The sequence below is a fragment of the Microcaecilia unicolor genome, chromosome 1 (assembly GCF_901765095.1).
Source record: "Microcaecilia unicolor chromosome 1, aMicUni1.1, whole genome shotgun sequence".
NCBI lineage: Eukaryota > Metazoa > Chordata > Amphibia > Gymnophiona > Siphonopidae > Microcaecilia > Microcaecilia unicolor.
Window position 1 is genome coordinate 665,271,210 of NC_044031.1, and position 21,672 is coordinate 665,292,881.

At 40.9% G+C, this 21,672-nt stretch overlaps 1 protein-coding gene across 5 annotated transcripts in view; it reads left to right on the forward strand.

The window, feature by feature from the left end:
* The window catches only part of STRA6 (stimulated by retinoic acid 6), a 206,980-nt gene that overhangs the window by 77,835 nt on the left and 107,473 nt on the right, over positions 1–21,672 (forward strand). For 4 of the 5 annotated variants that reach the window (XM_030187036.1, XM_030187047.1, XM_030187029.1 and 1 more), the window contains one exon: positions 1,502–1,758. The exons of the other annotated variant lie outside the window; for it this stretch is intronic. In XM_030187036.1, the coding sequence (XP_030042896.1) occupies positions 1,655–1,758 (104 nt within the window). In that variant the 5' untranslated portion in view covers positions 1,502–1,654. The remainder of the gene's footprint in view (positions 1–1,501; positions 1,759–21,672) is intronic. 5 annotated transcript variants of the gene reach the window in all.

Consider the following 21,672-nt stretch of genomic DNA (forward strand, 5'->3'; position numbering starts at 1 on the left):
ATGTGAAGGCATTTAAATTACTAAACAGCCCAGTACTATCCATGTAAATCTTGCCGGATTGGGGTGGAGCGGAAACAGCCTTAAAAATGATCTGTTACGCTGCAATTTTCAGCCTCCAAACAGATAGTTAAATGGATAAATGAATGGATAGTGCCCTTGTGTTCAACGACCAGTGACCTATGCAGATAGCAGTGCTGTATATATAGATTAAGTTAAGCTCTTGTGACCACACTTGCTAAAAATTGATCTTTGAGTTTTTAATTGTGTTACCTTGTTCATGTTTTTATTTAATTGTGATTATATATTCATTTGGATTATATCATAGTTCCTGTATCTTGCTTATTCTTGCTGTGCACCACTTTGGGTGAATTCTTCACAAGGTGGTAAATAATTCTAATTAATTAAGAGGTCCTTATACAAAGTGTGGTAGAAAATGGTCTTTGTGTGCCCTTTCTTGGGTCTCTCTCTGCACTGCACACTAAGGCCATTTTTACTGTGGCCGTAAAGTGGCTGATTTTCTATTTTTCTTGCATCAATGGCCATACACTAATGTTGCCCTTAGCATGTGGACATTTTGAAAAATTACCCCATGAGCACTTTCTGCCACTCATTTTGTAGGCGGTAAGGGCATACACGATATCCATGCGTTAACCTGTTAGCACACAGTAATATGGATGCGCTAACTGGTTAGCCCAGGAATGCCCACTCTCCACACCGTCATTGCCCCTAAAAAAAAAAAAAAATCTAAAACAAAAGAAAAGAAATATTTATTTAGCATACACATATTTGGAAGTTACTGCAGGACACCTGAACGTGTCCTGCGTTAGGCACACATTAGCACCTAATGCAGCTTATTTTATTATTTAGATTTTGCTCACACTTTTTTCAGTAGTAGCTCAAGGTGAGTTACATTCAGGTACTCTGGATATTTCTCTGTCCCAGGAGGGCTCACAATCTAACTTTGTACCTGAGGCAATGGAGGGTTAAGTGACTTGCCCAAGATCACAAGGAGCAACCGTGGGATTTGAACCAGCCACCTCTGGATGGCAAGACCAGTGCTCTAACCACTAGGGCACACCTCCACTTAGTACAGCGCTGCGTAACCCTAGTAGCGCTTTAGAAATGTTAAGTAGTAGTAGTAAAAAGACCCCCCCCCCCTAAATAATTAATAACAAATATGTTTTAAGGTACATTGCCTTGAAATGATATAATAAAAATGAATAAATATATATCCTCTCTTGATATGTATTCACTTTATATTAACCTGACACACTGGAAAGGGACTTTGCTCCTTGAACTATGCAGAGGTCCTAGAAAATCCCTGCAAGTGGTCTGAACAAAGGCATCAGCAGTCCCAGCTGACCTATTTCACAGACTCTGGGCACCGAGGGCCCAATTAAGAAATAACTCCAGCCTATAATCTTTTAAGATCTGGGAAGGTTTGGCCTTTCCACAGTGCTGCTAATTCTTTCTTTCTTCTTTCCTTTTTTTCTCCCCATAGTTAAGAGGATGTTAGCTTTCCCTTGAAAGTCGCCTGCAGGAGAGAGAAAGGGATAGACACAGAAAGAGTAAGACAACAAAACCTGTGTGATTTAACATCTGATTGCCTGCCAGAGGTATAGAAGGAAGCACAGAAGAAATTCCTTAAGGGAAAATGGACATGTCTCTGCAAAGACTGGGCAATGAGAGCTCACTGACTACTGAGGACAGCTACGATGATTGGTATATTAATGAGCCGGAGGGTCCCACTGTCCAGGAGTAAGTTATAAAGTGCTTGACTTTTGCTAGTACAGCTTTGGTGATGAAGTGCCCTTGTTAATGAAGGGAATCCACCTTGCCTACCTGTGTATGTCAGCTGCTTCTGTGACTCTGGACACATCAGCTCAGCTCATTGCTGAAAACATGAGTACTCTTGAGCTGCCCAGAGAGAAGATTGGGATGTGTGATTTATGGAAACTTCACTTTATAAATGATGCCATTCCAGATCACATCTTCTTGCTTACTAGTTCAGGAAGAAATAAAATCCTGTGCAGCAGCTGAGTGTGTAAGGTTGAAAGTTTTTCAATCAATGTGACCTGTGATCATTAGAGAAGTATTTTTAAAACAGGGGTTCTCAACCCAGTCCTCAGGACACACTCAGTGAACAGGTTTTCAGGATATACACAACGGGCCTGATATTCAAAGGATTTATGCTCCTAACTTGAGAGTTATGCTTATAAATTGGCCTCGTTCAAAACTTATTGGACTGAGTGCATACATTTTTACTCAAAAGTTCACTGAACTTTTAAATTTAGGAGCATAAAAAGTGGGTGGTAATAGATTTAGAATGGGGAAAAGAAGTTATGAGCTTCAGGCTCATAAATCTAGGCAAACAAATGGCAGGTCTAAATTTATAAGCATAACTTTTAAGCTCCTACATTGAGATGAATTTTCAATTGAAAAGTTATGCTTAGAAGTTTGTCTGAAAATACGGCACAAATTTAAGAGGCTAATGCTGGGGTTTACTAAACCACTAGCGCGGCTGGCTGTGCGCTAGTACCGACACAGCCCATTCACTTTGAATGGGCTGTGGCAGCAATGCTGCATGGAAGCCGCTACCGCAACTTAGTAAGCAGACCCCTAAGATAGGAGCTTAAATTTAGGAGTTCAGCATTTTCTGAATATTGGGCCCAATGAATATGTATGAGTTAGATTTGCATGCGCTGCCTCCCTTTTATACAAATCTATCTTGTGCTTATTCATTGCGGATATCTTGAAAACTGGACTGGATTGAGAACTCCTGCCTTAAAAGGGTACCTCAGCCCAGATAGAAGAAATTGTGATTTCTTCTTTAGTACTGCGAGGCTGCCACGAGAAGTTGTGGCAGCCATTTTCTTTTAGTGGCCTCAAGGGGCTGGAACAGGTGGCCTTTGCTCCTGCTCCCATTGACCCCACTGGACCACCAGGGATTCATTCATTCATTTCAGTATATATATACCACTTAGACCTAAGCAGTTTATAGTTTCATTTTACAGGTACTGGGACTGTCTCTGGTGGGCTCACAATCTAAGTAGTACATTGTACTACTGTTGTACCTGGGGCAACGGAGGGTTAAGTGACTTGCCCTGGGTCACATGGAGCTGCAGAGAAAATTGAACCTGGTTCCCTAGGATCTCAACCCACTGCCGACCATCAGGCAGCAGTGAGAATCAAACCCAGTTCCCTAGGTCTGCAATGCGCTACACTAACCATTAGATTACACCTCCACTCCACTCCAGGGGTCTACTGAGGTGGGGACTCAATGGGACAGAAATTGCTCTGGGGGAGTAGTAGAAGGAGTGGGTTTGTCACTTGCAGGCTTGGAGGATGGGGAAGCTCCTCCCCAGTGTACTGCCCCTGACTTGCCCACTTTTGACATAGGCAGTCAGAGGCGATATTCAACAGCACTGCCTGGTTTAGCACCACTGAATATCATCAGGCAGCTCTGGTGTGTCAGAGCGATTTTAAGCAGGCCAGAGCTTCTCCCGCTTGCTTAAATCACTCTGAATGTTGGGAGGTTTGTACACAGTGAAGGACTGGTTCAAAAATAAAAATGCAAATGTGGCTGCATGTTGGTGTAAATTGCTTATTTTATGGTTTTTTTAGCATCTACCTCCTGTTGTAGCTATTTCTCAGAGCGCCTAGAAAATAATTCTGAGGCTGATAATTGATCATACATGACCCCAGGACAGTGGTGTGCTGGTAAATTTTAAACAGGCTGTCCTTCTGGCCATAGCCAGCCCTGCAATTTGGGGAGGGGGGGGGGGACACATTCCTCTCTTCCCCCCCCCCCCCCCAGTGTGGCATACCTTTGCTGGTGGGGATGCTGAGCCCCACTAGCTAAATAAATGGACTGCTGCCGCTCCCTGCTGCTTGTTTCTGGGTCTGAGCAGCATGCTGGGACTTCTCGCGCATGGACGCTGCTCAGAGCCAAAGAGAACCAGCGGGTAGCGGCGGCAGTCTGTTTATTTGGCTAGTGGGGCTCAGCACTGTGTACGGCTAGTAGTGCTATAGAAATGAAATGTAGTAGTAGCATCCTTGCCAGCAAAGTAAAAAGGAGCTCCACCACCCCACTTGCCCAGGGTCATTATCGGAGCAATCCTATAGCAGAGACTGACTAGAAGCCTATTCTGTGATGTAATATTAGGTGCCTCTTTCCTTTATGGTATACTATTAGGGTTATCCAGTGTTGCCTGGGTAATTTAATATATGATATAGTAGAATAATAAAGAAAAGACTATGTGCAGTGAAAAACAATTACTGTAAAGTTGATTGATGGGACAATATTTTTAGTTTCCTAATTGTGGACAAATTCAGAAACTTTTTCCAGGTCCAGCTCTTGAAAATACCTTGTAAAGTTAACCATGGGAAAAGCTAGGAATCTCTAGGTTAATGCCAGCAACCTTTTATAAACTATCCTTGTGTTTTGTAGATACACATCATAAAGGTGAGATGCGCTGGAAATTGTAGACATTTGAATTGAAAAGGCATGTGTCCATAGGAATGATAAGTGTCAGCGGCATGAATACATCTCCTTTGGCACAACCTAAAGACTGTTGCTTCAATAATATGAGGCATTAGGCTTTTGGTACACAGTCTTATGCCACCGAATAGTCTTGGTGCATCAAGATTCATCAGTAGAATAATTTGAGAGTTAAGCAGTGTTGTGGGATATTGAACTGTCCTGTCAACATCTAGAACTGCATCAATTAGTATAATACAGTTTGTCTAGGAATCTTTTGTGAGTTTGTATTTCCATTGTTATCTTTAGGAGCAATAGTAGTACATTTACAAAGCCATTTGTGATTGTTGAAATGGTGACAAATATTTATTTATTTATTTATTTAGATTTTGCTCAAGGTGAATTACATTCAGGTACACTGGGTATTTCTCTGTCCCTGGAGGGCTCACAATTTAATTTTGTACCTGAGGCAATGGAGGGTAAAGTGACTTGCCCAAGATCACAAGGAGCAGCAGTGGGATTTGAACCAGCCACCTCTAACCGCTAGGCCACTCCTCCACATATTGGTTTTGAGATTTTCCATTGATTATACTGTATTACTGAAGTTTTCCGGAATGGTGATAAATCCAAGTGTCAGGTTGATTGGCAATTTTGTTGAGCAGAGCAGCCAGTAGACAAATCGACATGCAATTTAGTACATAAGTACATAAGTAATGCCATACTGGGAAAAGACCAAGGGTCCATCGAGCCCAGCATCCTGTCCATGACAGCGGCCAATCCAGGCCAAGGGCTTGCATGTTGGTTATAAACTCCAGTATGTGCACGTCTCCAGAGATATGTACTTTCAAGCAAGCTGTAAGCATGTCGGCCATTTGGAATGATGGGTAAGGGTAGACTGTCATTTACAATAAAATGTTGTTTGCCAATAGAGGGTAAATCTTTTTTAAAATGTGCACTATGTGCAAAGAAGATGCACTGTTTTCCAATTGGGGAGAGGAAGGGGGGATCATGACTTAATCCCTCCAGTGGTCATCTAATCATTTAAGGCACATTTGTGTGACTTAGGCATGACTGAAACAGATCTAAACCAAAACATCTAATTTGTAGACCTGGACATTTTTGCTTTGTTCAATTATGGCAAAGTCCAAGTTTTGGGAATACCCAAATCCCCCCGCCCTGACATGGCCCCTTGTGGTTTGGACACACTGCATACAAACTGTAGAGAAAACTGTCTTAAAAATGGGTTTTGAAAATAGCGATTTGTGCATTTTGGCAAATAAAAGGCCATTTGCTGCTTTGTGCTGCTTTTTGGACATTTTTCAGTTTTAAAAATAAGCCCTAATATCTAACAATAATGCATACTACTCTTCAGTAACATACTTGATCTGTCAACAGTGTGTACTTTTCTTCAGTAGCACACATATCAGAAGTGTGTACTATTCATGAGTGGCTCATTCTCTCTTAATAGCGCATACTTTGCATCTCTCCAGTACTTGGCTGATTCTCTGATAGGGGTATGTAGGCAAAAAAAAAAAAGTTTATTTCATATCCCTTGTCATTTCTGGGTTTTGTCATTTTGTATAAAAGAAAATTCTAATTTTGTGGTTCTTTGTGTTAGTGTACACTCTCTCCGCTTAATGTATTTTTTTAACATGTTCTCCTTTGGAGGAAGTCTAGATGCCTTAAATATTCATCATTATTCCTATGCTGATATGTTTTTACTGACTCTTGCAGCTGAAGATTTGCATAGTACCCATCTCTAAGGTCAGTGCAGGTATTGAGATTGTTGAAAATAAAAACTGGAGCAGCTCTCAAGGCCTCAAATTAAATAAGGACAAAATTAAAGTGCCTTGGTTGATTAATTCTTGTAACTCTATTCCAGATGCTGTGGTTCTGCCAACTGGTAGATACTCTCCAGGATGCCAGAACTACTAAAGTTTCACTCACAACTTACTCTGGAACCTCAGATAAATTATGTTATAAATAAAAAGTGTCTTTCAAACTTCATGAGCTTCGATCAATCCATTCTTTGTTTTCTGTAGATCATTTTCTCTCTTCTAGTTCAAGACCTGATCCTTTGTCACCTTAACTATTGCAAAAGTTTATACCCAAGTATCACTAAATATTTGAGATAAAAGCTGCAAACTCTGTAGAATGTAGCAGTAAATTTGATAGGGCTACTCTATTGCTGATTAAGCCACATTGGCTTGTATTATCTATAACTTACTGCAGGGCTGTGGTCCAAAATGTTTAATTCACTTGTTTTCCTGTTCAACTAGCCCTAGAATGTTCCGTTTAAAATCTGCCCCATCCTACTTTCTCCATCTGTGAAAAAAATACGTTTAAAATAAATCGCTTGAATGCTCTATTATTTCAGACAGTGACATTTTGGAATGCCTTACCTAGGCTGCTAAGTTTAGTTAGTTTTTCAGCGTTCTTTAAATATATTTGTCAGTAATTCTTTTAACTGATTTTTGTTTACTTTTCATGCATTGTTCTTATTTTTATTTCTGTATGCTATCTTTTTATTTTTGTAATCCACGTTGGTTACTAGGGGAGTTGGCAGAATATAAACTACAGGTTAGAGTAGATTAAATATATTTATTTATTTATAACATTTATATCCCACATTTTCCTCACCCACTGGCAGGCTCAATGTGGCTTACATCAGACCATAAAGGCAATCGCCAATCCGGTAAACAAACAAACAAAGTATATTAAGGTGACTAGGAAGGATAGTAATTACAAGGGGAAAGGGAAAAGAGGGGGAGGGTAATAGAGTCCGTGAGGTCCATAAATAAGTTGTATTCCAGGAATTATGGATTTAAGACTGGTCCATTAGGGTAAGCCTTTCCAAATTAGTTTTAAGAGATTTTCTGAAATTCAGATGATCATGAATAATTCTCACAGTTTTAGGTAATGCATTCCATAGTTGAGTGCCAATAATGGAAAAGGTGGAAGCGTAAGTGGATTTATATTTTAGACCATTACAGGTAGGATGATGGAGGTTTAAATATGAACGGGATGATCTGCAAGAATTCCTTGATGGCAGATTGATAAAGGTATCCATGTAACCTGGGGCTTTACCATAAAGAATTTTATGGACCAGTGTACAAATTTTAAAAGTAATTCGTTCTTTTACTGGAAGCCAGTGTACATATTGTAGCTTCATTATTTTATTTTTAAATTGTATTTATTTTATTTCTATTTTGTCTTTGTCCAAAGCAGGTAACAAAAATCAACATACATAATAAAAACATAAAACGTAATTAACAATAAAAAGACTAAAGTCAATATAATTTTCCCAGAGAAAAAACAATTCTTACAATACTCTTCGTTATTTTATTTACTTAATTATTTTCTTGGGCTGTCCCCTAGCCTTTGGATTAAGTGGTCTCTTTTTGAACTGGACTGTTATAGTGAAGATAAAAGATACATTTGAGGTGAGAGTTTGTCACTAGATTTAGAGTTTTCAAGGATTTTCTTCTCCTTGCCCTTCAGGACCAAATAAAATATAACTCTAACTCTGTAGTCAGGGGGATAGCTATACGTAGATTCCTCTTTTGTTGGGTATCATTAGGAAAGGGATTGAAAACAAAAATAAGGATATTATTCTGCCGTTGTATCGCTCCATGGTGTGACCACACCTCGAATATTGTGTTCAATTCTGGTCGCCGCACCTCAAAAAAGATATAGTGGAATTGGAAAAGGTGCAGAGAAGGGCGACAAAGATGATGCAGGGGATGGGACGACTTCTCTATGAGGAAAGGCTGAAGAGGCTGGGGCTCTTCAGCTTGGAGAAAAGGCGGCTGAGGGGAGATATGATAGAGGTCTATAAGATAATGAGTGGAATGGAATGGGTAGATGTGGAGCATCTGTTTATGCTTTCCAAAAACACTAGGACAAGGGGGCATGTGATGAAGCTGCAGTGTGGTAAATTTAAAATGAATCGGAGGAAATGTTTCTTCACTAAACGCGTAGTTAAACTGCTAATTCCTTGCTGGAAAAAGTGGTTAAGGCAGTTAACTTAGCGGACTTCAAAAAAAGGTTGGATGGCTTCCTGGAGGAAAAGGCCATAAAATGTTACTGAATGGACGAGGGAATAATACACTATTTCTAGGATGGATGGGGATAAATTGCTTGTTCTTTTGGCCACTGTCGGTGACAGGGTGCTGGGCTCCATGGACCCTTGGTCTGCCCAGCATGGCGATGCTTATGTACTTATGTACTGCACATCTGAATGCCCCTGACTGCCCATGTCCCTCCCATTGTTATACCCCCTTTGCAGATCCGCACAGAAACACTTAGGCACTATTCTATAATGGGGCGCGTAAGTATGTTTTTACATAGATCTGCCATTTCTGCCCCATTTTGGCAACTAGCAAATGCTATATCCATTCAAGGTGTGTGTATTGCATATGCACCCCCTATCAGTCCCTCCCTTCTCCCTCCTGCTGCATCTCTTCCATTCTTTCCCTCCATGGCCTGGCCTGCAAAGATCTGGCATTCCCTCTCTCTCTCCCCCTACCCTTGTGCTTTAAAATCACATCCAGTCACCTGGGCAGTGGCAGCAGCACCCATAGGCTACCTGCGGCGTACACCAGGATTTCTTCTATGAACCATCCCGCCCTTAAAGATAGAACTTCCTGTTTTTTGAATGGCAGGATGGTTCAAAGAGAGAGTCCTAGTGCAGGCTGCAGGCAGCCTATGAATGCCTCTGCTGCTGGCCTGCCCAAGCAAAAACTGGAGGTGATTTTAAGGTAAGGGGGGGGAGGGATGGAATTGTCAGATCTTTGCGGGGTCGGGCTGGGAAGAGAGGGCGAAGGGAGTCAAAAGCAGACGCAGCCCTGTCAAAAATTCCTGGTTATGCCACAAGTGCCTGCCATCCGTTTAAAATGCATTTCCACACTGAAAACTTTGCACAGAAGTGACGCCTAAGATTAGGCACCCTATATAGAATTCCTCCAATCATGAAAAGGAAACTCATACGCCCCAGAAGTACACTCACACTGAAAACTCAAGGATTCTTCAAACTTGTGTCCAATGATTCTATTTGTAACTTGTCAAGAAGGAACGACTCATCTTGAATTTGGTGATAGATGTGATTATTGGGATACTTGAACAACTTATGACATGGTATAATTGTTGTTTTTTGTATGGTCATCTTGAGAACATCTCTGACCATACCTTTTCTGTTATAGGGGTTCTTAACCAGTAGTGCCCACACCTCTAAGGGGTGCAAGAGGAAGTCAAACAGGGTGCAGAGAAGGGTCTTGAAATCTGAGAAAATGTATTGACATTTTCTAGACAAAGTGAAAGCAGTCATTAGGACAATTACACAGCACAACAACAACAAAAAATTTTTGTGTGCTACTGGGCAAAAACCATTTGTCCTATACTAAATTCAGTGTGCGTATTCCAAATCCAAGTCAGAATTGTTGTATCACGTCAGGAAATTTTGTTATGCATAAGTTTGCCCAAATGAATTAAGCACTTGGAAAGCATTGAATAATTTTTTACAGAACAAGTTTTACTCCCAACAATTACCTGATCTACATCAAAGTTTTTGTAGTAAACAGTATATGAAAATGTAATGGATTAACAAAATTTCAAAAAAAGGCTCGTATTCCAGTTTAAAAGTCTTACTCCAGCAAGGCCCAGTACTGTTAAAAGTGCTTCAGGCATCTACTTTTGTGTTTGTGACCGGTCATATTTTCCCGTTGCAAAAACCAGCAGTAGTCCCCCATCATTTTGGGATTCCAGCGGCCTTGATATCTGTTCTCCATTGTAGAAATTTATGGAACCTCTCTCCATGTTCGTCACTTACGTGTCTCAAATTGGGTAGGAAAAAGTCAAGATGGGAATGTAAGAAATGCATTTTCAATGACATTCGGCAGCCAAGTTGTTCATATGCTTTAAGCATGTTGTCTACTGGCTCAGCATAGTTTTCAGCTCGTCTGTTCCCAAGGAAGTTCTGCACTACTAGCACAAACGCATCCCAAGCATTAATATTATAAGTGAATAGGCTTTGCATGTATAACCACAGTTAAACCACGGTCTGGGAGGAGAAAGCCTGCAGTCAGCCGAAGTTAAGTTAAAAAGTTTTATATAGTACATTCGGCAGAGCGGCTTTTTTATTGAGCATTTAGAAAAATAACTTTCAGAGAAAAACGTTAAAAGAAAAAAAAGAAAAAAAGAGGAGGTTTATAGAAACGCCCATGATGATGAAGTTGTAGCCTTTACCCCATGTTGTATTTGTGGGAGGGGCTTATTCTTGAGGCGATTTCCTCCTTTAATCAGATAAACTCTGACTTACTTTTTGACAACTGTGTTCTGTACTTATAAGTATAGTGAAGAAGTGGAACCAGTCTCCCTGTGTATATATCTTTAGTTTGTAACTTAAAATCTAGACATGTCAGGCAAATTCGGCGTTCATATTTGGAATCGGCGGGTTCAATTTAGTATAAATCACATGTTTTCCTCTCAGTAGCAAAATCATTGTTGCGTTGTGTTATTGGTAGTATAACTGTCTTACTGTAATTGTAGTGACATGTTAGCAGTTAGCACTGTTAGTGGCTAACAACGTTATATGTTGCTGTCAGTAGTCACTATTAGACACCGGGGGTGCGAGACTTTCGTTGATTAGTTAAAGGAGTGCAGGAACCAAAAAGAACCCCTTTTATAAGAGAATATGCTGAATTGTATTGTACAGAGAAGTTGTGTGCGGATTAGTGATATAATCCAGTTTAATACCATGAATAACTCAGCCTCTGGAGTGCCCCAATCCTTCAATCCCCCGCCCTGAAATACAGATTAGATGCTTATGATGGATCTCACATAATTGTCGATTCACGCGGTGCTCATCAAGCATTGTGTTCCATAAAATGCCCCCTCCATCCTTCCAGATTCTCTGTTTTTTTTTTCACTGTCTGCCGTTCTGTGCGGTGTTCTACAATATGATCTGTTGTTTGCAATTATTGTAAACAGAAACTAAAAGTATTAGGAGATTGTTTATGCAAAAATCAGAACAAACGTTGAATTCAAAGTTAAAGGTCTTGGTGCACAACACTTACAAAGTTATAGCCTTTCATCTGCTGTATTTTGGTCAGATAGAATTTTTCTCTCTGTTTTTGACTTGGATTCTAGGGTGGCACTAGCCCAGCGATAATCGGGCAGTGCCGTACGCTACCCCGGTTACTGCCAGGTTAGCACGGGAAACCTTATTGCCACCTCAATGGGTGGCAGTAAGTGCTCCCTCTCACATGACCATGCGGTAAGCACAATCATACCACATGGCCGTGGCTATTTTCAGGCATTTTACCCACTGTGGTAAAAAGGACCACAGTGCATGGCAAAAACAGCCCCACCGCTAGCACAGGGCCCTTTTTACCACAGCCTAGTAAAAGGACCTCTAAGCTACTGGAACCTAAGGGGTTGATATTGAAAACGATTTAACTGACCAGAAATGGCTGCTGACTGGTTAAATTGTTTATTCAGGACTATCCGCTAATTGTCAGCAGCATGTGACCAGTTATTGCCACTGAAAAGTAGTAATTAGTGCTTAAGCAAAATCTGCTATTTTGTAGCATAGTAATATAGTAGATGATGGAAAACAAAGACTTGTATAGTCCATCCAGTCTGCCCAACAAGACAAACCCATTACATAAGGTATGATGCGATACTGCATGTGCACACCCGATCTTGACTTGTCCCTGCCATTTTTAGAGCATAGTCCATAAAAGTATGCCCGACCCTGGCCTTGTTCTAAAACTTCTGAAGTTGTCGTTGAAGCCTCTGAAAAGCTCCAGTCCAGCCCATCCAAATCTATTCAGCCACAATCAGGGCACAGACCATAGAACTCTGCCCAGTACTGGCTTTGCTTCCCAATTATCGGTGTTGCAGCTAAGCTTCTTTTGATCCATTCCTTCTAAACAGGATTCCTTTATGCTTATCACACACATTTTTGAGTTTTGTTATTGTTTTCATGTCCATCATCTCCTGCCGGAGGGCATTCCATGTATCTACCACCCACTTGGTGAAAAAATATTTCCTGACATTATTGCAGAGTCAGCCAACCTTCAACCTCAATTCATGTCCTCTAGTTCTGCCACCTTCCCGTCTCTGAAAAAGGTTTGTTTGTGGATTTACTCCTTTCAAATATTTGAATGTCTATATCATATCATCCCTGTTTCTCCTTTCTTCACGGCATCCATGTAAGGTCATCTAATCTCTCCTCATACATCTTGCTATGCAAACCCCACACCATTTTCATTGCTTTTCTTTGGATCACTTCAAATCTTTTTACATCCTTAGCAAGATATGGCCTCCAAAACTGAATACATTACTCCAAGTGGGGCCTCATCAATGACTTGTACAGGGGCATCAACACCTCCTTTCTTATGCTGGTTATACCCCTCTCTATGCAGCCTAGCATCCTTCTGGCCATGGCCACTGCCTTGTCGCACTATTTAATCACCTTGAGATCCTCAAACACCATCACCCCAAGGACCCTCTCCTGAGCCAAGCTTACCAATCTCTCCCCTCTTATCTGGTACAACTCTTTTGGATTTCTGCACCCCAAATGTATCACTCTGCACTTGTTTGCATTAAATTTTAACTGCCAGACCCTTGACCATTCTTCTGTTTGGAGATCCCTTCTCATGGTTTCTACTCACTCCAGGATATCCTGCAAATCTCTCTCATGAATATTTATTGTAGATATCCTGAAAACCTGACTGGCTGGGGTGCCTCCAGGACCAGGTTTGGGAACCACTGCGGTAACCCATGGCTGGTTACGTATTGAATATTGCACTTAACCGGCTATGCATTAGCTGGCTTGTAAAAAATCGATATTCAGTGCCAAAGCCTGGGCACGGTTCAGCTTTGATTATCTGGGAATAACACCAGTGGCAGTAAGTAAAACACTCGCTGCCTCTGGTTGAATATTGACCATTAAGGGTTTTAGGTTGTGGCAATACAAACAAAGCCTTTTCTTGAGCATGCTGGCAGAAGCCAGGAGTGAAAGAGTAACAATTGTTAAGAGCAGCTGGCTGAAAACTAGGAAAGCAAGGGTTCAAATCCCACTGACATGCCTTGTGGGTAATTCACTTAACCTTCCTTTAGCTTGGGTAAAAACTTAGATTGTTTGCCCTCTAGAGGTAGAAAAATACCTACTGTACCTGAAAATAATTCACCCCGAGGTACAATTGAAAAAAGGTGTGAGCCAAATCCAAAAACACCCAAGTAAAGAATTTGAGCAATAAAAATTCTTAGAGCCCCAGCAACTTCTTTCCAATGGACTGCAGCCTGCCACCGTTTGAAGTGTCCCCAGAACATGTGAGGGGGAGTAGTAGCCTAATGGTTAGTGCAGAGAGCTAAGAACCTGGGTAATAGGGGAAGGTGGTAGAACTAGAGGACATGAATTGAGGTTGAAAGGGGGGCAGACTCAGAAGTAATGATATCAGGAAGTATTTTTTTCATAGAGAGGGTAGATATGTGGTAGATATGTGGAATGCCCTCCCATGGGAAGTGGTGGAGATGAAAACGGTAATGGAATTCAAACGTGTGTGGGATAAACACAAAGGAATCCTGTTTAGAAGGAATGGATCTATGGAATCTTAGTGGAGATTGGGTGCCAACGCTGGTATTTGGAGAGTAAAATCGGTGCAGGGTGGACTTCTACGGTCTGTGTCCTGATCGTGACTGAATAGATATGGATGTGCTGGAGTATAAAGTTTAAGGGGCTTCGACGTTAGCTTCAGAACTTTTAGTACAGGAACAGTGCTGGTCAGACTTTTACAGTCTGTGCCCTGAGAAAGGCAGGGACAAATCAAACTCGGGCATACATATAAAGTATTACATACCATGTAAAATGAGTTTATCTATCTTGGGCAGACTGGATGGACCATTCAGGTCTTTATCTGCTGTCATTTACTATGTATGTTTTTACTATGTGATAGGGCTCAATTCCCACTGCAGCTCCTTGTAACCCTGGTACAAAAACATAGATTGTGAGCCCAGTAGGGACAGAGAAAATTTCTGCATATAATATATATGTAAACCACTTTGGTTGTACCACAGAAAGGCAGTATTTAACAGGAGTCCTGTGAAAAGTTCAAGAAAACCTCCTATGTTGTAAATACAATATAGACATTTATACACCTTAATAAAGAGGCACTCAGAACTATCTCCAGGAGCATACAAATGCTGTTTTCCACCTGCTCTAAGAAGGTGTAAATATGTGAATGTATTCTGTGTCTACTTGCATGCCTGCACTGTAACTATGCCCCAGCTCCATCCAGACTGTACCCTGGAAATGCTTATGGAGTGGAGGAGTAGCCTAGGGGAACTGAGCTCGATTCCCAGGGCAGCTCTTTGTGACTCTGAGCAAATCACTTAACCCTCTATTGCCCCAGGTACCAATAAGTACCTATATATACTATGTAAACCGCTTTGAATGTAGTTGAAAAACCCACAGAAAGGCAGTATATCAAGTCTCATTCCCTTCCCCCTTTCTCTATGTGAAAAATGTAAATACATAGGCTCTCTGTTTCCATGCACCTAATTTTTATGTGTGAATACTTGTGTGCAATTTTAAGAGACCCCTTAACAGTTCAAATTCAGAATAGAGCCACAACGATATGAAAGGAGGAAAAAGACCTCAGTAAAGAGTCACCTTGAACAAAAAGTTGTAATGGTGACCTTTCAGGACATCAATGGTCATAGAAACCCTCCAAAATGTTTTACAAATGTTGCACAAAGTTGCTGATGATCAGTAAGGTTTCACATCCTGAAGAAGCCAAGAATGGCAAAACGGTGCCATTTTTCACTTAAGAACACCTTCCTTTGAGAAAAATTAATATATGTTCTTAACTTTATCACTAAGCATTGCATATTACCCAAGAACAGCAGTTGCTGCCCCTAAGAATCTTCCCTCACCCTTCTGTCCCCTTCACCACAGACACAAACTTAGAAAAAGTGGGGCTGGTCCAGGGCCTAATAGCAGAAGCATTCTGTTAATATGTGCAGACTTGTGGGTTTAAATTCCTCTGCCACACCCCAACTCCATTAGGAAAGCTAGGAAGGGGCAAGACCTGGCAGAGGCATGTGAGCTAATGACCCCACAGGTCTTAACAGCTGGTCCTACTGCTACTGCCACCAGAAGGTGGAGGGTCTAGGGAGAAGGGGAGCTGCAGGAAAGGGGAGAAATGTGCCACTCTAGGTGTACGCTTTTCAACTTGTTCTATTCTGTTAAATATCCTTATTAGGAGGAACTGGATGGAAAGTATTCCAGTGTTAAACCTTTTCATGAAAGATTAAAATGTTTTACAAGCCATTTCTACTTTTACAAAACGTTCTTAAGGGATCTGCATTCCCCCAACTCTGTTTATAAAGTTCAGAGGATGTGGTCTGCAGTAAAATCCTGAGACTGGAACTCCATGTTCCGATCGGTCAGCATTCAGCATCAACCCCTTATAACATGAATCAGAACCTCTGAAGTTTAAAAAAATAAAAAAGTCAGCAGGTAATTGCAATGCAGTTTTCAAATACCCCCCGACCCCCAAATTTAAATCTTACAGCCTTATTTACTGATCTGTATTAATGCTTTAACAATGTGTTAGTCAGCTTTGCATGTAGTAAATAGGCCCTTTGAGAATGATGGGGCTTGTATTACATTTCGTGTGTTAAATTAAGGCACATTAATAAGTATTAAATGAGGCTAATAATTTAAAATCTAAAATAAGTGATTTGTAATAACAATAATGATCTCTGGGGTCTAGTGCCTCTTGTTAAATTAACTCCTCCAGAATGGAATTGATCACTGTGGCAGGTTCTCCCCTTTGATAATTATTAATTCCCAGATTGTGTCTAGGTTACCTAAGTTGTTGCACATTTTTGGTCATGGATCGTAGAAACACATACTAATTGCCCAGTTAGGTGCTAACAATCAATTATTGGAGATAACAAACACTAAAGGGCCCTCTTACAAAGGTATGTAACGGCCTACGTGCATACAGCGCGTCAAATCAGCATTACTGCCCAGATAGTGCATGCGCCTGACAGTAATTCCGAGTTTGGCGCATGCCGAAAACATGCAGTAGAAAATGATTTTCTATTTTCTACTGCGGGATTGGCAGTTGACGTGCACTGGACGGTTACCGCTTGAGTCCTTACCGCAAAGTCAATAGGTGGCATTAAGGGCTCAGGCCGTAACTAGACACATGCTGGTTTTCATTTTGCTACACGTCCGTTCCCCCCCCCCCCCCCAAAAAAACCTTTTTTTCCAGGTGCGTTGGAGAAATAGTCCCGCTCATACTACCACAGCCCACTTTTTGGCGCACCTTTGTAAAAATGCCTCTTAATTGTTAGTAATTAGGAGTTACATAAGAAGTAGTAGTACATGCGGATCTGCCCTGTGCCCTATTGTGTAACATGCATGCCTAAATTTCATAGGGCCTGATATTCAGACCATGGGGGATAGCCCGGCTAACTCCTGCGGTTGGCACCGAGCCTGGATATTCAGTGCCAGGCCATTTCTGGTGACAGGAATTGAATATCCAGTTTATTTTTGGCCGGTTCACAAACTGGCCAGTTAACTTTGAATCATCATAAATGTTCACGCCCAAAATTAGACGCAAAATGCATGTTAAGCTAGTATTCTGTAAAGGTCATTGTGTGCAGAGCACCCTTTACAGAATATTCGCTTAGCTCACATTTATTTATTTATTTATTTGCTGCACTTGTATCCCACATTTTCCCACCTATTTGCAGGCTCAATGTGGCTTACAAAATGTTACAACGACATATACACATTATAGAATAAGAATTTCAGAATATAGATACAGATAGGTGCATAAGAATATCATAGCAATCATATTAACGGAATAATAATTTTACAATTGTTACAAATAAGAGTGCATAAGTAAATCATGTAGGATTGGAAGTGGATTGATAGATAAACATAACTTAATGATATCATAAGTACATATAAGTACATAAGTAATGCCACACTGGGAAAAGACCAAGGGTCCATCGAGCCCAGCATCCTGTCCACGACAGCGGCCAATCCAGGCCAAGGGCACCTGGCAAGCTTCCCAAACGTAAAAACATTCTATACATGTTATTTCTGGAATTGTGGATTTTTCCCAAGTCCATTTAGTAGTGGTTTATGGACTTGTCCTTTAGGAAACCGTCTAACCCCTTTTTAAAACTCTGTCAAACTAACCGCCTTCACCACGTTCTCCGGCAACGAATTCCAGAGTTTAATTATGCGTTGGGTGAAGAAAATATTTCTCCGATTTGTTTTAAATTTACTACACTGTAGTTTCATCGCATGCCCCCTAGTCCTAGTATTTTTGGAACGTGTGAACAGACGCTTCACATCCACCTGTTCCACTCCACTCATTATTTTATATACCTCTATCATGTCTCCCCTCAGCCGTCTCTTCTCCAAGCTGAAAAGCCCTAGACTCCTTAGTCTTTCTTCATAGGGAAGTCGTCCCATCCCCGCTATCATTTTAGTCGCCCTTCGCTGCACCTTTTCCAATTCTGCTATATCTTTCTTGAGATGAGGCAACCAGAATTGAACACAATACTCAAGTTGCGGTTGTACCATGGAGCGATATAACAACATTATAACATCCTCACACCTGTTTTCCATACCTTTCCTAATAATACCCAACATTCCATTCGCTTTCCAAGCTGCAGCAGCACACTTAGCAGAAGGTTTCAGTGTATTATTGACGACGACACCCAGATCCCTTTCTTGGTCCGTAACTCCTAACGTGGAATCTTGCAGGACGTAGCTATAATTTGGGTTCTTTTTTCCCACATGCATCACCTTGCACTTGCTCACATTAAACGTCATCTGCCATTTAGCCACCCAGTCTCCCAGTCTCGTAAGATCCTTCTGTAATTTTTCATAATCCTGTCGCGAGTTAACGACTTTGAATAACTTTGTGTCATCAGCAAATTTAATTACCTCGCTAGTTACTCCCATCTCTAAATCATTTATAAATATATTAAAAAGCAACGGTCCTAGCACAGACCCCTGAGGAACCCCACTAACTACCCTTCTCCATTGTGAATACTGCCCATTTAACCCCACTCTGTTTCCTATCCTTCAACCAGTTTTTAATCCACAATAGGACATTTCTTCCTATCCCATGACCCTCCAATTTCCTCTGTAGCCTTTCATGAGGTACCCTGTCAAACGCCTTTTGAAAATCCAGATACACAATATCAACCGGCTCCCCTTTGTCCACATGTTTGTTTACTCCTTCAAAGAATTGAAGTAAATTGGTCAGGCAAGATTTCCCCACACAAAAGCCGTGCTGACTTGGTCTCAGTAATCCATGTCCTTGGATGTGCTCTGTAATTTTGCCCTCAGGATAAGGTATAATATTCAGTCTTGAGGATGTAATTAAGATGAAGAAATAGGAGGGTTCCATAATAGTTGTAATTGGAATAATTTGGAAGTCAGATCATTATGGGGAATCTTTTTTGTACGTCTTTATGAATAAGTAAGTCTTTAGTAATTTTCGGACGGTTGTTAAGTCGTGTGTTGTTTTTATGGCGATTGGTAATTCATTCCATAGTTGTGTGCAGATGTATGTATAGATTTGTATTTAAGTCCTCTGCAGTTGGGATAGTGATTTCGGCACCTATCTTTGGGTGCTATTTACAGAATCTAGCCCTATGAAGTTGGAGACTGAAGGTATACAGCAGGAGCACAATTTTACTTTTTAGTGTAGAGAGGGCAAGAAGCAGGAGGTCAGAATTGTAGGGGGAATAGATTTCTCTACCCCCTTGAATTGTCATGGATTGGGGGAAAGATCAGGCAGGGTGCAAACTTTGTCTCCCCCTTCTTTTTCCCAATTGTTTCACTCTCGTACATGTAGACTTTCTCCTCAGGCCCACTCCCAACCTTCCCTCATGTTGTTACTTGTAACTGTGGCAAGATGATTCAATAAAATATTTTCAAACCCTTGTATTTCTTGATCTCCTAATATTAAAGGAACAAAATAGCCCCCTGATATACAGCCTGAAATGGTCAGCATTCCAGGCATCTACCACCCTCTCTGTGAAAAAGCACTTCCTGAAAATTTTCCTGACTTGACCCCCCTGCAATATAAATTCATGTCCTCTAGTTCTACCACCTCCCCTCCTCTGGAAAAGGTTTGTTGTAAGAACATAAGAATAGCCATACTGGGTCAGACCAATGGTCCTTCCAGCCCGGTATCCTGCTTCCAACATTGGTCAATCTAGGTCACAAGTACCTGGCAGAAGCCCAAATAGTAGTAACATCCCATCCTACCAATCCCAGGACACGCAGTGGCTTCCCCCATGGAACTTATCCAAACATTTTTTAAGCCTAGATACGCTAACTGCTATTTCTATTATGAAGTGTCATGGCTAATCTGGATTAGGTTTTGTGTATCAATTCCCACTCTATCACTATTAATATATCCAATATTATGCAGTTGATATAAAGACTCTGCCAAAATAATCCAATATTACTACTGATAAATCTTGCATTATGCATTATGCGCTGATGCATCCTCATATTGTATGTCCAATGCAATTTGCATGTAGGTTTTATTAATGTTCTTATCTATTTTTAGTTGTTACTTGATATTCATTTTTTATGTTATAGTTACATTGTTGTTTATGTTTGATGTAAACCACTGACACAGGCACTGTGCGCTGAAATACAGCCCGTTTCGGGTCACCTTTGGAAGATTGTTTCTCAAGTTGTATCATAAAAGGAACTATGTCCCGATTTTGAAGGCTCTTGGTGCTTCTTTTTGTTTTCTGGACTTTACATTGTACTTTGGACCCTCTCTCTGTACCTGTAAGATGAGGCTAGCCATTAATCTATTAAGGGTTGTCATTGTACAGGAAAATAGCTCTTGTGTAGTGTCACCAGGGAGAGCGCTCCCGGTACAATCAAGAAACAAATGTCCACCAGCAACTTCAATTTTAAGGCTTTTATTCCATGCAGGTTTCTAGTAGACCTGATACATAGTTCCAACAGCAGCATTCACCTTTAATCTTAAGCACATGTAAGCCACCTAAAAGTGTGTGGCAAATAGTCCCCTTTAAGCAGTCTTCCCTGATTGCAGCTAGGAGTCCAGTCCAGTCTGGGTTCTTCCTCTCACCCCCAGGCTCCTTGCCTGCAATGCCTTCTGGGACTTGTATTTCAAACTGAAACTGCCTTAACCCAACTATCCTGGATGTGACTATCACAGTAGTTAAAGACAAGCAGAATTGCTTTGCTTTGTATCCTTAATAAAGATATATGAAATTATATATTTAGAACATAAGAAATATCACATATTCATTCTGTATGCTAAGTATTCATTTTCCTCCCCTTTGAACAAAATCACACAAAATAAGTCAAACATGCAATTCTGCTACTGAGGAGTAGCCTAGTAGTTAGTGCAGCAGCCTTTGATGCTGGGAAACTGGGTTCGATTCACACTGCAGCTCCTTATGACTCTGGGCAAGTCACTTAACCCTCCATTGCCCCAGGTACAAATAAGTACCTGTATATACTATGTAAATCACTTTGAATGTAGTTGTAAAAACCACAGAAAGGTGGTACATAAGAACATAAGAGTAGCCATACTGGTCAGACCAATGGTCCATCTAGCCCAGTATCCTGTTTGCCAAACAGTGGCAAAGCCAGGTCACAAGTACCTGGCAGAAACCAAAATCATGTCAACACTCCATACTACAAATCCCAGAGCAAGCAGTTGCTTCCCATGTCTGTGGACTTTTCCTCCAGGAATTTGTCCAAATTTTTTAAAAACCCAGATACTCAAACCACTGTTACCACATCCTCTGGCAAAGAGATCCAGAGCTTAACTGTTCACTGAGTGAAATAATATTTCCTCCTATTTGTTTTAAAAGTATATCCATGTAAGTTCCTTGAGTGTCGGCTGATCTTTGTACTTTTGGAACGAGTAAAAAATAGATTTACTTCTACTCGTTCTACACCAATCAGGATTTTGTAGACCTCAATCATATCTCACCTCATCCATCTCTTTTCCAAGCTGAAGAGCCCTAACCTCTTTACCTTTCCTCATATGAGAGGAATTCCATTCCCTTTATCATTTTGGTCGCTCTTCTTTGAACCTTTTGTAATTCCACTATATCGTTTTTGAGATATGTGGGCTCATTTTCAAAAG